At 32.9% G+C, this 16066-nt stretch overlaps 2 protein-coding genes across 3 annotated transcripts; one reads left to right on the top strand and one right to left on the bottom strand.

Moving 5' to 3' along the window:
* Positions 1-657: 657 nt before the first annotated feature.
* LOC144558454 (putative serine/threonine-protein kinase PBL19) lies at positions 658-3219 on the top strand. The gene is made up of 4 exons (XM_078307295.1): positions 658-1063; positions 1743-2003; positions 2353-2475; positions 2667-3219. The coding sequence occupies exons 1-4, from the start codon at positions 743-745 to the stop codon at positions 3213-3215; spliced, it is 1254 nt and encodes a 417-aa protein (XP_078163421.1). The 5' UTR covers positions 658-742; the 3' UTR covers positions 3216-3219.
* A 9095-nt stretch (positions 3220-12314) lies between these two features.
* On the bottom strand, positions 12315-15755 carry LOC144557758 (casein kinase II subunit beta-2-like). Of its 2 annotated transcripts, none has more exons than XM_078306330.1 (5): positions 15361-15755; positions 14516-14752; positions 13973-14082; positions 13160-13325; positions 12315-12595 (listed from the first exon to the last, which is right to left on the bottom strand). In XM_078306330.1, the coding sequence occupies exons 1-5, from the start codon at positions 15542-15544 to the stop codon at positions 12459-12461; spliced, it is 834 nt and encodes a 277-aa protein (XP_078162456.1). In that variant the 5' UTR covers positions 15545-15755; the 3' UTR covers positions 12315-12458. The 2 variants fall into 2 exon arrangements, with proteins under 2 accessions (XP_078162456.1, XP_078162457.1); XM_078306331.1 differs by having other exon boundaries at positions 14516-14749; positions 15361-15676.
* Positions 15756-16066: the final 311 nt, after the last annotated feature.

The following is a 16066-nucleotide window of genomic DNA, read 5'->3' as shown; positions in this document are numbered from 1 at the left end:
ACCATACTCTAAAGCAGACTTTGTGTCAGAGTCTGTCAAGCGGGTCCACTATAAAGAATTAGCAACATTTTATAATAAATTGGCAGTGAAAAAGCATCACACGAAAAAACGAATTAAATATATTGAATTGGAGAAGGAGACAACAAAAGAATGGAATTCCAAAATGACGAAGAAATGGAAAAATGCGGATTGAAGGCTTCATTTTTCACGCGTTTGAGTTCAATCCCCCAAAACAAACAAGTAGTTTTGGTTTCGATTTCTGACTTGTTCAAATTGAAACTTGGAAGGACATGATATGTTAGCTTAAATGTGCAAGTAATTGTCCTCTTTTTCATCTCTTTCCAGTTGATTTGATTTGATTTTATTGTACAAGGGTTTACATCCAGAAACCTAGAAACGTGTCTTTATCTGTGTATCTCATCCATTGCGTTTTTGTTTGAATATTTGATACGCTGAGGAGCAATTCCAATTGGTTGCTTGTTTAATTCCAAGATATAAAATATGGTCGCTCTATCTATTTATCTCTTAATTTGTTGCTTTGGAAGTTTCTCTTCAATACCATTTTTAATCCTTCTAATCAATTTCTTCTGCTCCTTAACCAAACCCAATAAAACCACAAACCTTTTTTTTTTTTTAAATGGCTTGTTTTAGTTGGTTCAGGTCATCCAAATACAACCAAAGAAGAAAACAAGTTGCTTGTACAATCTCTGCACCACATTCAATTCATCGAACAAGGAGTCGAATGCGAAGACCCGACAGCCAGGCGATCGTCCCAATAACCAGTTCAAGTTCTGGTGAGCGTACTTCCTCGTCACGCAGAAACAACTCTTTTGGAACGGGTTTGGTCTCATCCGAGAGAAGCATACCCCGGTTGTATGAAGAAAAGGACCATAATTTGAGGCAATTCACACTCAAGGAGCTAAGTCATGCAACTTTTGATTTTAATAAGCTACTTAAGATAGGCGAAGGAGGTTTTGGTAGCGTGTATAAGGGGTTTATAAATAATCGAGATGGAATAGAGGAGGTTCTTGCGATTAAACGGCTTAATCCTTACGGTTTGCAGGTACTATATTTTTGTTACGTGTGTCTGTGTAGAGAGACATCAGAACATAAGAGAAAAATCTTTATAGATGCTTATTATGTTCAAAGAATTATTTTTTTCTTCTTTAAACTATATAGAGAAGTTCATAAACATATGCCATAATAATCATTTTAATTTGGTAAGTCATGAAGAGAATTGTACTGGTACGTAATAGGTATTGGAAATCTGTTGTCAGTACTCGAAATTTAGGTGCAGAAACAGCACCAATATCCCATTTTATTAGTAAAATGAAACTATGTAAGATTAAATTACTTCCCTCATGAGGTTAATTTATTTTTTATCTTCTTCTTTACAAATTTCTTTTGGTAAGAAATAGAGCTTAAAGACCAATTAGTAATTTGAGACAGTATAATTTTAGTGTTTACCCTCTCTTGCTGGATTGTGATTCAAATGAACAAATGAGAGTATATTATTTAAAACTTTGAGGATCTTTTTGCACAACCTTTTCGAATAAATCGATTTCACCTTTCATATATATGAGGCAATGTTTCTAAAGTAGGTTGAATTAACCCTTGATTACAGAGTTGAGAGTTAATTAAATTGAATATTGCCTGATAATGACGTTAATTAGATAATTCGGTTGCATAATTTGGTGTACCACTACTCTGGTTTCTAAATTCACTTTTCCATCTCTGCGTAGGGTCATAAGCAATGGTTAGCAGAAGTACAATTTCTCGGTGTAGTTGAGCACAAAAATCTTGTTGAACTCATTGGATATTGCGCAGAAGATACAGATAGTGGGCCCCAGCGACTGCTGGTCTATGAGTTTATCCCCAACAGAACCCTAGACGACCATTTATTTAACAAAGCATACCCCTGTCTTCCCTGGCATTTACGTTTACAAATAGCACTTGGTGCAGCAGAAGGTTTGTCGTATTTGCACGAGGGGTTGGAAGTTCAGGTTTGTCTTTTCGCAGATTATTTATTACATTATTTTAGTATGAATGTGGTTAAGGTACTTGAATGTATCGACAGTCATCTGTCAAGTTTGCTACTGAGATATGTGTTTCGAGCTGTCTTACCCGTATCAGATACTGACATATTCATATTTCATAGGGATACATATTATGATTTACATGTCACATATTTACTATACAGATGGCATATGTATATGTATCAATATATTTAAATCGTGAACTGATATGAACAGGAACTGAAGGGGGTTATATTTTTGACATAGATTTGTTATAATCTAATTTCATGGAGAACTTTAACATGCTTAATTGTGTGAATTTGTGATTGTGCTGTAGGTGATATATCGGGATTTCAAGGCATCAAATGTGCTCTTGGATGACGATTTCAGACCAAAGCTCTCTGATTTTGGATTAGCGAGAGAGGGGCCCACTGGAAATCAGACCCATGTATCCACAGCTGTATGTTCCTTATGTTTTTTTCGTTCTTAAGTCTTTACGGAAATAATTAGAACAATTTTATTTTAAATCGAGAACCTTATGGGAATTAACTTCCTAAATTCAACAACAACAGAGAGTAGATCCTCCTCTGTTTCCCTTTTGAATTCCCAATAGGGATCTCATAGACTCTTTTGTTGCATCATTTTTAATAGGTAATGGGAACAAAAGGTTATGCAGCTCCAGATTATATCGAAACTGGTCATCTAACGGTAAAAAGTGATGTCTGGAGTTTTGGTGTAGTTTTATACGAGATACTCACTGGCAGACGATCAGTTGAGAAAAACCGTCCCAAAAATGAACAGAGGCTTCTGGAATGGGTAAAGCGATACCCACCCGGAAGTGCCCGGTTTGCCCAAATCATTGACCCCAGACTTGAAAACAAATACTCTATGAAGGGTGCTCAGGAAATAGCACAATTAGCAAATTTATGTCTATCAAAGAGTGCGAAGGATCGACCGAAGATGAGTGAGGTGAAAGATTTGCTGAGACGTGTAGTTACCTATGAAGAGCTTGATGGTGAAACAGAGCCTTGCAGCGAGAATACAGATATTGAAGTAGAATCTGAAACGGAATCGGAATTGCATCTTCAAGTACAATCAGTCAGGAGGAGGATGTTGCATTTGGCGAAATTGCGAGAGAGTACTGGTGTGGATGTGAAGAGGAGGCTTGCACTAATAAGTAAAGTCGGCGTATCCATATAACTGATTTTGTATTGTTATATGTCTGCATCAAAGGGTTACATACGGTATTGTCGTTCTTTTTGTTGTTGTTACATTTACTGTTAGTACCAATGTTGTAAATAACGGTATGTGCACGTTGGACGGACGGGGTACCGTTAAGTGATTAATCGATATGCAATTGATTAATCAGAATTTTGTGGATAATTAATTTTGCGTTTTCAGTGAAGTTATATACATATACTTGTAATTATTAAAAATGATTTATTTTACTTGTTAAACTTATCAAATAAATTTATTTTAACTTAGTTTCATTGTTAATTAATAAATTTTATGAAATTATCATTTAGAAAAAGCTCAGATAAAATAAGACATAGTATATATAACAAATAAATGCAGGAAAAAGAACAATAAAAATGACCAACTAATTAGCTGTATAAATAGAAAACGGATAATTCGTAACAATTTAGTCACCGCTAAGACTAATTCGCTGATTAGAAGCAATTAATGTGACCTCCGTTCTAATTGTATGAAGCACTGGAGGTATATCATGAAGATGAGGCTTCCTTCATATATATCTTGTATTCTTTTCTGATACCGGCTAACAATGATTATTATACACCTTCTGTAACCAAGTTTTGGTTACTTTAAATTTTCATCTTGAGTAAGTTTATTGGTCTATAATCAGGGGCAATTAACACTATTATATTAATTTGAAAGCTTCTTATATATATATAGACATATATATAGAGAGAGAGATGAGCTACGGTGAGCCATGGAGTAAAACGCATTTGTACTCCACGCCACATTTTAATTTTGAAAATTCAAACAACTGATTCGAACCTTCCAACATGTTCTCCATATTGAAATGTGCTTGGAAACTAAATTTTATATTTTTTGAAATTTTTTTACTATTTATTAAGTAATTTTGAAAATTACTGTTTTGTTGTGTACAATAAAAAACAGTAAAAAATTTTGGACCATCGGATCAGCGATTTTCAAAGTGGCTTAATAAATAGTAAAAAAATTTCAAAAAATGTAAAGTTTGGTCTCCAAGCACATTTCAATATGAAGATCATGCAGCGGTTCGAATTGGTCGTTTGGAAAATAAAAATATAGTGTCATGAAACACAAACTCATTTTACTTCACAACTCATTTTAGCCCAACTCTCTCTCTCTCTCTCTCTCTATATATATATATAGAGTAAAGCTAGGTTGTGACGTGCTCATTAAGAAAGTTTGGTGAGCATAACTCCAAAAGTATATCAGATCGACGTCAAATACTGAATCCAAATCGTTGAAATCCATGTACTTCATGAGTGATGCATATACATGCAAAATTTTGAAAGTTTCGAGTTTATTTGCTACACGGTCAAGTGGTCAAATAAATGAACATTTTATAAGTTAATTTATAAGTTATTTTATATATTTAATTTTTATTATTTCTTTGACCACTTGACTGTGTAGCAAATAAACTCGAAACTTTCAAAATTTTGCATGTATATGCATCACTCATGAAGTACATGGATTTCAACGGTTTGAATTCGGCATTTAACATTGATCCGATATAATTTTGGAGTTGTGCTCACCAAACTTTCTTGGTGAGCACGTCACACCCTAGCTTTACTCTATATATATATATAGAGAGAGAGAGAGAGGTTGGCTACTCTACTTACATGCATAAGCATATGAGGGTATATGCTTATAACTCATTTATTCATTTTCAAAATCCAAAAAGTCGATTTAAATCATTAGATGTGATCTCTATATTGAAATGTGCTTGGAGACCAAATTTTACATTTTTCTGATTTTTTTTTTTTTACTATTTATTAAGCCACTTTGAAAATTGCTGATCCAACGGTGGCTTAACAAAACAGTAAAATCAGAAGCCACCGTTGGATTAGCGATTTTCAAAGTGGCTTAATAAATAGTAAAAAAAATAAGAAAAATGTAAAATTTGGTCTCCAAGTACATTTCAATATAAAGATCACATCTAACGGTTCAGATCTACTTTTTGTATTTTGAAAACGAAAAAAATGACTTATAAGCATATACCCTCATATGCTTATGGAAGTAGAGTAGCCAACCCCTCCCCCCTCTCTATATATATATATATATGATTGGTGATAAAAAGTTATCCGAATCACACTAAATTTGATACATATAAAACATATATCTATATTATAGAGCAAATATAATTTTATTTATATGATCTTTTGCTGAATGTAACCTATAAATATACATATATATATGGCTAAGTGCTTCTTCTCTCTACTCTTGTTTCAAAAAATCAGCTGCCAATTCCTCAAGGATTAAGAAAATCATCTTAAATAATTACTGCGTGAAAGGTACAAACCCCTTACTAGTTTTTAATTTTTGTTTTTTAACGTTTAGTTGGGGTATTACATAGTAAACTCTTATTTGGATATTTGAAAAACAAAAGAAGGAACATACCAACGGTATATTGTATATTACTAGAAAGATAGATCATATAGCTTGTAAGATATATACGTCCATGAATATATCAATTACATGTCAATTTACGTAAAAAAATATTTCCCTGATATTTGTAGAAATAACGGTCTAAAAACACAATTAATTATTTTTTCTCAAATTATACAATTTTAAGGACAAATCATGGCCAAAAGAAAGACAATTTATGTGTTTTTAATTGTTACTTATTTCGGCCTTGATTGACGAATCAACACTTGAATTATTTTCAGGAACAACAGCTAGTTCAACCATACTAATTAAATTACCGACATGCATCCGCAAGCTCCTATACTGTCTTTTCCTGTTAATCCCGATCGACCTTTGCATGTGGGGACCTACAGCACATCTAGGCATGCATGACCCCTTGGCCCGTGCAATACCTCAGCATCCAATTCCTCCAAATCAAATCAGGAACAATACAATAATGCAACACCCACACCTGGTGTATCCACCATATATATATATACGTGCACTTTCTGTTCGTAGTTGGCAACATGTAACCCAGAATGGTAACATTATTTTTCCCTTTTTTGTTTCTATATTCTTTTTATGCTTCATTATGTGTTGTTTGTATGTTTCCAAGTGGGCAAAATTGAACAATTTCATGCTCATACAAGATTTTCACAGTACAACAACGAGGAGAGATCAAGTTACAACAATTTTTGAGTTACAACAAGTTACAACAAGCATTTTTTACATTTTTAAAATTCAAATCGTCAATTCAAACCGTTAGATGTGATCTCTACTATATAAAATGTGCTTGGAGACCAAATTTTATATTTTTGAAATTTTTTTACTATTTATTAAGATGGATACAAAAACTACTCAAATTCAAACCATTGAATTTTGTACCCATCTTAATAAATAGTAAAAAAATTTCAAAAAATTGTTGACACCGCCCCTCCCTCTTACCAGATTTACCAAGATTGTATCGGCCGTACCAGTTCCTTGTTCCCATGCTGTACCAATACTTCTTCTTCCTCCTTAGTGGACAGAACTTGTATGTACCAGTCCAGTACGGTTCTTCCTATCTTGTCAGACCATGTGCTATCTCTACCCCTGTTATTTTCCTGTTTTTCGATCAAATGCCGTTTTTGCCCCTGTAATTGAATGTTGCTGTTTTGGGCTCCCATTTACCAGCAGCTCTTCTATTGTGTTCATAAATTAACCAGTACCAATTCGGTACTGTTAATTGTACCAGCAGCAGTCCATTCAACTTTAATGCAAAGCAAGCTGTATCTCCACTGATTTTGGACTTATGCTACCAATTCTGATATCTCATTTGTAGAATCCCTCAATATTCTACTACATCTTTCCCTCCACAGAATAAATTGTGAGATTATCAAAATTGATCTTTCCTTCTCTGTGTATCCTATATCAATTATGGCAGAAATCGCACCATTACCATGAAAGATTGAATCAATCGGCATTCTGACACCTAAGAGCATAGAGAATCTTATATACAAGCTTGTTGCCATGATGTTGTGCCGATTTAGAATTGTTTTTACACATTTTATAGGATTTTAATCAATAAATATATTCCATTGAGCTACTTTAATAAATTACTGTATGGACATCAAAAATCACTATATGAATCATTAACATATTATATGAAATGCTAACTTTAGTACATTAGCTCGTATAATTATCTTATAAAGTAAAAGAACAATCGACTGATTGTTTTGTGGATTACGCTTCCAGATGTCATCGATACAAAAATGAAAATGTTTAATGTCTTTGGTTTTCTTAATTTCTTTGTTTTTGTGAGGCCATTTGGTCAGTACGATTTTGTAAATATACTTTTTTAGTATTAATATATATGTTGGCGGCAATTCGTCACTAACCATAAAAAAAAAACAGAAAAATGTTTAAAGTCCGGTGGATCAATTTTGTTCATATTTCTTGTGACTTTATGCATTTCGTAAATTAAGGTTGCGGGAAATTTTACCAAATGTTTTTTTTTTATGAAATAAAAAAGTTGAATGAAATCCTTTACTTTAAATTTTTGAACAAAATATATTTTCTTTATAAATTTTAACAAAATATTCTTACTCACTTTCCACATTTTCTCATATTCTTGTCATATAAATTTTTTAGTTTCCGCAAGTAAAATTTCATTTAATTTTCTTTATTTCTTAATTCATAAAATTCAACTTCATCATTTTGTTCTGATGATTAGAATATAAAAAATAGGGCTTAAATTTGATTTCAAATATGAGCAAACACACAAACGTATTGTAGTGCATTCTCGCAATATTTATGCATGATATTTATTGTATTTGTTTATTTTAAACATATAAATTTATACAAATGTAAGAAAACATATATATGTCAGAAGTCAGAACTATTGTGTCTCTCTATTTGGATGATATTATACTATTACAAATGGAGCCTAAATTGGTTAATACCATAAACACAGGTACATGTAAAAGTACAATACCAATGAGGCATTTTAACCCTACTATTAATATATATTTGTTAGATATACTTATATACTTATTTTAGCAACTAAGATTATGTGCTTCGTGCAGGAGTTCAAAACAGAACGAAACAAACATACAAAAGCAACAAAAATTCAAGAAAATTGTAATTTTGAACCCAAAAAAATGCACACATGAATCCAGAATCTACACGTCAACACATGTTGCCAACATAAATCCAGAATCTCAACATGTTGCGTCTACCGATAATGATTTAATTAATTAGATGATAAAAACACAAAACAAATATCCTTACAAAACTCAAGAATAATGAAATTGAAAAACTGAAACTACAATGGAGATGTTTAGTTTGGTGCATTTCATGCCTTCGATCAAATTAGTGATGAGGTCCTTTGCACGAGAAATTATTAACATACTATGCGTCAAATTACTCTACCATTGCAAATGATGAAGAGCTTGTGAATTTCCACCATTCGTAAAACACAGATTCATCTTTTGGCAAATTCAACAAAAGAGCCAATTCTGTGTTTTCTTCAATTTCCTTTTCTTGCCGAGCTGAGGTGGCAGTTAATTGGGTCACTCTTCTTATGTTGAATGTGTCAACTTCGCTACCTGTACAAGTTTGCAAAGGCCCCAAATATTTTTAAAAATTTCATATACGAAATCTGTAATAGCAGAAGTTATACATGGACTCGTTTCGACGTGCTGTCAACAATTTTGCTAATTAAACATGTTATAAAACATTTGTCGGTACAATCAAGGAAATGAAAATAATTAAATTATAAATACTGATGATGCTTATATATATATAGAGAGAGAGAGAGTTGGACTATGGTGCATTGCAATATAAAGTCTCTTTTGTACATTGAACTATAAATTATCTGATTCAAAGTTCAAATAACCGATTCAAACCGTTCATCTTGTTCTCCATATTAATATGTGTTTGGAGACCAAATTTTACATTTTTTGGAATTTTTTTACTATTTTTTAGATTTATTGAAAATCACTTTTTTCAGATAAATCTGGACCATAAAAAGCAGCGATTTTCAATAAATCTAAAACAATAGTAAAAAATTTCCAAAAAATTTAAAATTTGGTCTCCAAATACATATTAATATGGAGAACAAGATGAACGGTTTGGATCGGTCATTTGGACTTTGAATCCGATGATTTATAGTCCAATGTACAAAAGAGACTATACATTGCAATGCACCATAGCCCAACTCATATATATATATATATATATGTATATGTATATGTATATGTATATGTATATGTATATGTATATGTATATGTATATGTATATGTATATGTATATGTATATGTATATGTATATGTATATGTATATGTATATGTATATGTATATGTATATGTATATGTATATGTATATGTATATGTATATGTATATGTATATGTATATGTATATGTATATGTATATGTATATGTATATGTATATGTATATGTATATGTATATGTATATGTATATGTATATGTATATGTATATGTATATGTATATGTATATGTATATGTATATGTATATGTATATGTATATGTATATGTATATGTATATGTATATGTATATGTATATGTATATGTATATGTATATGTATATGTATATGTATATGTATATGTATATGTATATGTATATGTATATGTATATGTATATGTATATGTATATGTATATGTATATGTATATGTATATGTATATGTATATGTATATGTATATGTATATGTATATGTATATGTATATGTATATGTATATGTATATGTATATGTATATGTATATGTATATGTATATGTATATGTATATGTATATGTATATGTATATGTATATGTATATGTATATGTATATGTATATGTATATGTATATGTATATGTATATGTATATGTATATGTATATGTATATGTATATGTATATGTATATGTATATGTATATGTATATGTATATGTATATGTATATGTATATGTATATGTATATGTATATGTATATGTATATGTATATGTATATGTATATGTATATGTATATGTATATGTATATGTATATGTATATGTATATGTATATGTATATGTATATGTATATGTATATGTATATGTATATGTATATGTATATGTATATGTATATGTATATGTATATGTATATGTATAGAGAGAGAGAGAGAAAAAGAGTGACTAATGTGCATTCGAATATATATGGGCCAAAATACATACGGTCCAAATTCGACTTTTCAAAATCCAAACGGTCGATCCGAACCGTTCATCTTGTTCTCCATATTAATATGTGCTTGGAGACCAAATTTTATATTTTTCTGAATTTTTTTACTATTTATTAAGTATTTTACAAAATTGTTGATCCAACGGTGGTTGCTGATTTTACTGTTTTATAAAATTTTTAAATATTTTTAATGGATTTGATTTGTTCCAATGTTGTATCAAGTATACCAAAACCTACATAAGTCATTATAGTCCAAAAAATATTTTGATTTTCTAACACTATTAGAAAGCTCACAATATCAATTATAGTGATTAAAAATGAATTAGTTGCTTGCAAGCTGCATAACTATAGTTTCTGACATGTGTCACGTATTATTAATTTTATGGAAAAAAGCTTTTGTATATGCAAATAATAGCTGAAAATAGAATTTCTAAGAGTTTGTCTGCATCATCCAAGCAATCTTATTAATTCGAGCCATTCTTATCATAAGCTTGCTTAATTTCCAACTCAAAACTACTATACTCATTCAACAAACAAATTATAATAACCAAAGACTTGGTTATGTAAATATCCTCAATCTGAGCCCCTCCTTATCGAGCCAACTCCTTTTCAACTCAAAACTATTACTCATCTACGTTACAAGCAATAAACTAACAATAACCCAAAACCTTATTATGTGATTTATGCCAACCTATACCCAGGTTCTACCAATAGCACGACAACCACGTACTAGCGTACAACATTCTTACCCGTCAGATTACGACCCGAACCCACATAAGCAAAAATTGAACCCATTAGGATCCAACCGCACCTATAGGAGCTAAAACCAAGCACTCTTTTATAGCACAATTATTTCTCATTAGATTATATGAACGAAACATAATTTGTGTAACTCTATCTTTATCCTTCCTCCTCCACACTCATAACATGTTCAAAAAGTTCATGTTTGATACTTGAAATGAGACCTTTTGATTTAATTGTAATTATTTTTCAATTTCTTCGCACAAAATATTGAGCACTGTGATATTTGTTAATATGACAATTTAAGCAATTTGCCAATTATCATAATTGCAAGTTTCGTTCACATAAATGTTTCATGCGTGTGTAAATAACTGAAAGCAGGCAAGATACCCTTGTTGCTACAGCTGCTTTTATTTGTTTATATTGGGGGTTCTTGTGCATTACACGTGACAACATCTTTTTTCCGAAACGTTTTTAAATAAAATTGTCAATATTCAATTTAATTAAATATTATTGAGGTGAAGAGAAATTGTTAGCTGGTATATTTCTCTCTAGATGTAATACGAAAAGGATTTAAGTCAGACGTAACGGAGAAAACAAGCAAATAAAAAACAAAACAAAATTCAAACTGCACCCATTAGCACAATAGCACCAAGGTTATTTGTTATAAACTTGAGAATTCAAATTTTTTTTTATGAAGTTTGTTTTGTTTTTCACATGGTTGGTTTCATTAATTGATCAAACTCCCTACGCAAAATAAATGACATTACGAGCTCTTCAAAAAGTTTTATGAGGTTTGTACCAAATTTGTTCACTGCCACGCCAAAACTGTTAACAGGTTTGTACAAAATATTCAAAGGGATCTCACACGGCAAGCAATCCGATATCCTCCATCGAACTTTTAATTCTTTAAATGGCTAAACTTAAAACGAAAACAACATAAGCAGTTTCTGGGGACAAAAAAAAAATACATAGAACACGCACTACAGCAATGCACATGTCTTTCCCCTAGGTATGCACAGTCCAGTTTCCACCCTCGTGTGCACATACAAAAGAATAGAAAATTAAAATGGTCAGATCTGTCTGGTAGGGAACAAATGATTTTCAATTTGACCTGAAAATTGAAATTGACCGAGCCAAGAGCAGAAATAAAATAACCAGGAAAATATTTACGGGCAACTCGCAAGTCATGGTGCTGTTGCCCCCAAACACATCTCCATAAGAAAAGAACGGGTGTAAACAAAGCTATTACTAAAAATAAAATAAAAATAAAAAATAAAAAACACAGCCTTATTACATCCTTCATAATAACATTAAACACATACAGTTAATACAAGCACTAGACATTATGCCTTTTTGCTCTTTAAATTTAAATATGAACTAAGTGCCTTTGGGTTTGTGCAGCTTAAAGCCGAAGACCCGAGGGACATACTGCAGAGATGGCTTTTGCAGCTTTTGGTTGTAGGTCATGAGAAAGAGGTGAGGGAATGTTGTGCCAAAATATGCACCATCAACATCTAGTAACAAGTCAAGGATACATGTGTCCTAAAAACAATAATACATCACATATATACCATGCAAGAAGGAAACTTCACATTTGCAAGTTTAACTCAAAGCACATATGCTCACTTGTGCACATTAATTACTAGTATCATTATACTTCTAAATTTTTGTTTTGGACAGAATTTCAAAGCAAATGAGGAAGGATGTGTGGAGGAAATTTATGTGTAAGTACGGCATTTTCAATTCAGTAAGGTTAGATATGAGATTAGCCCTAAAACAGGACTTGACAAAATATTGCAATTTAGAACATGAACCAACACGCCTAGACCCAACTATCACAGAATCAGTACAATAGTGTACCAATATAATTTGATCAATAGGTTACTTCCCCCAAACAACTGTCCCATTCCCAAATTATGCCTTGATCACTAAAAAGAAATCCCAATGAAAAACATGGAACTCAAAAGAAAAGGGAATATTAAAATCTGGTCCCAGATATTAGAAATATGAGAGAAACAATAAGTAAGCATGTAGCAGACTTCTATTTAAAATCACAGTGGAAATTATCAAAAGGATACTTCCTTGATACTTGGATCTTGGATAATAAACATCCTCGCACTTCGGGCAATAGATCTTGATGGTACTTGCCCGAGGGACATCAGACTGCCCAACTGGTACGCACGGCTGGCCTGCACAGTACACACGGGGACACCTCCCGAAGTCGCAATTCTTGTACTTGTCAAGCTGCATACATCAAAAGCACATATCAGGGACCAGTAGCATCCAGCAACAACTGGTAAAACAGTTGCATTGCAGTACCATGCTTAATAGTTTACTTGACGGGTGTGTTTGGATGAACCATGGGGTTAGCGAATGCAGCTAACCCAAGAGTTGGGAATACCTGCTTACCCAACTTTTCATTGGAATAGCGGAATACCCGCTTACCCAAGAGATTCCAAACATATGGAGTTGTGTCCAAACACAGAATAGAGTTCGGAATAGCTCGCTAACCTGGGTTAGCACTCTTCCTCACCCATCCAAACGCAGACCAACATAAACTTCTCTTAGCATTTTGTTGTAGTACTGATACCGAGGTGGGAATATTAGTGGTACATTAAATAAAAACTCGTACAGGCAAAAAAAAAAACAGGCTTCGAACAATGATAATTCGCCAACTAGGCCAAAACTTTCTAGTTCAGCTGATCTTTTCTGCCTACAATGTTACAAGTGAGAATTTATACCACTGGTACATCTAACACTGGCACACTTACATGAAAGCAACGAGTAATTATCAAAAACCTCTATTTTGTGAATATAGCCTTCAAGAGACTATACTGATTCAGCAACTTATATACACAAACATATAAATGAATAAATTTAAAAAAACTAACCATTGCAGAAAGGCCTTTGCTAGTCAAGATGTAACGTGAATGGATCAAACCGTAAAGCATCTCTGCTGCAGATTCAACTAGCTCATTCTGTTCCTCGGTGAACATTTCACCTTCACAAGGATTGACAAATAAAAAAAATCAAAAACAAAAACCTTATGATTAAGAAAAGTGATTCTCTCATCGTAGTCCTTATCGCCCTCTTTATTTGGGTGTGTTATATAAACTTTCAAACCCAAAAATTTGGTACCCCCCCCCCCCCCCCCCCCCCCCCCGTTCAACCTAATTTCCTCTTTGTAAAGTATCATTTGCATGGTCAATAAACTAAATAATTCTTGAATTTCTAGGATCACCCCCAGGCCGAGTCACATCACTGTTAGCTTTTCTGACCTTCTGACACATAAATGTCTATTATTTATTTGTGTGTTTGGTTATTCTTTCAAGTTTTGAAAATCTCAGTTCATCCCTTACACATAACATTGGTATGACCAATATAAAAGAGAAAAAGAGGAAGATAATAAGCAGCAAAGAAGAAGCAACAAGTACCATGAGATGAGTCGGTGTCGAGGATGAGGTCAAGGGCATATTCATAATAAGGGACCTGGGCACTAAGGCCACAGAGATTGAAGTCATCCTGGATGTAGTCCTCATCGACCTCGCAAAAGAACTCGTTTCCCCGCAGGCTGCAAAACCATGAGATCCACGACATCTCCTCCTCCTCCTCCCCGTCTCCTGACCCACTCACCTCTGACTCCTCCTCGTCCGTCTCCGACTCTGTCTCTGCTATGAACAATTCCAAAAAAATAATAATAATAAATTATAAGGTGTATGAATAAAACTTTGAATGCTGTTGTTTTACAGTAGGTCATAGAGTTTTCCTTGCAAAAGGTACCAATGCTATCGAGGTTTCTGTAAAGTTCTCTTCCAGGAAATGCACAAGTCAAGGTTCAGCACTAACCAGGTGCAGTCCACACTGGCATGCACTCTTAGTTTTTTCAATCTGTAACAACGCAAATTTTCATCACCAGTTCTAATCAAATTATTCAGTTTATTTTTAATCTTCGGTTGATTAGATGAGCTTAATTAAACCACCTGAGGCTAATTTAAAGCTCAATTGAGGCCTAATAGGCTAATTAAGCTATTTTAGAGCTCAGCTGAGTTTGCTAAATCAAATAACATCTAAATTATGATATTCAATTACTATTAAATATCAACAAGGACCAACAACCACTTAGGTAGATCGCCTCACGCCAGTGAGCTTGAGCTTCCCACCAAGAGAAGTACTATCCTTGAAAGATCTAAACAATTTTATCAGGGACAAACACAATTCGCTAAAATCACCCCAAATTAAAAAGAAAGTCATACAGAAAAACAATTAGACAAAAACTAACCATTGTTCTTTCCCGAGATTTTCTTCATGATAGATGAATACGTAGAAGCAGCCATGTGTTCCTTCGTCTTCTCCATCTCCTTCAACTTATCCTTTTCTTTAGCGTTCATCGGCAATCCCCACGAGTCGCTTGCTGGTGACTCTACGCGCATGGGTATATCTTCGTCTTGTGCCCTCCTTGGCATCTCTCTCCTCTTTCAAGCTCACTGATCCATGAAAGAGGGATCAGGAATTGAGTTCGGATTAGGGTTAGTTTCGGGCCGAGAAGGAGACAAACTGAGGCGGGGAAAGAGGGGGGAGAGAGAAGGGCTGCGACCTCAAATTACAATTTAAACCCTCTACTTCTGTGAATTTTGTTTTGTGTACTCCGCAATATTTTTTTTATAAAAGAAAATATTATCACGGAACAAATAGAGTGGAAGCAAAGCCAAAAGATTGAGTTAGGCGCACAGTTAATTTGTCATAAATAGAGAAGAGGACAAGAGGTGAAACAATATTTTGTTAGATATGGAAGGATAAGTTAACAAGGTTCTAGAATAAACTAAAGATGTTACTAGACGTCTAGAGCTCAACAAAGGAACATTACTGTGTTTCTATAATTAGATGAAAATCTACTGATAATAAATTAGATGAAAGGAATAGAGTTAATTTTAAGTTTAAAAATAGTAGCTAATTTAATTTTTAGTTGGATAGTAAAATAGTGAATT

The sequence above is a fragment of the Carex rostrata genome, chromosome 8 (genome assembly GCF_964058835.1).
Source record: "Carex rostrata chromosome 8, lpCarRost1.2, whole genome shotgun sequence".
NCBI lineage: Eukaryota > Viridiplantae > Streptophyta > Magnoliopsida > Poales > Cyperaceae > Carex > Carex rostrata.
The sequence above is the reverse complement of the archived record's forward strand: the minus strand, read 5'-3'. Positions and strand labels throughout refer to the sequence as shown.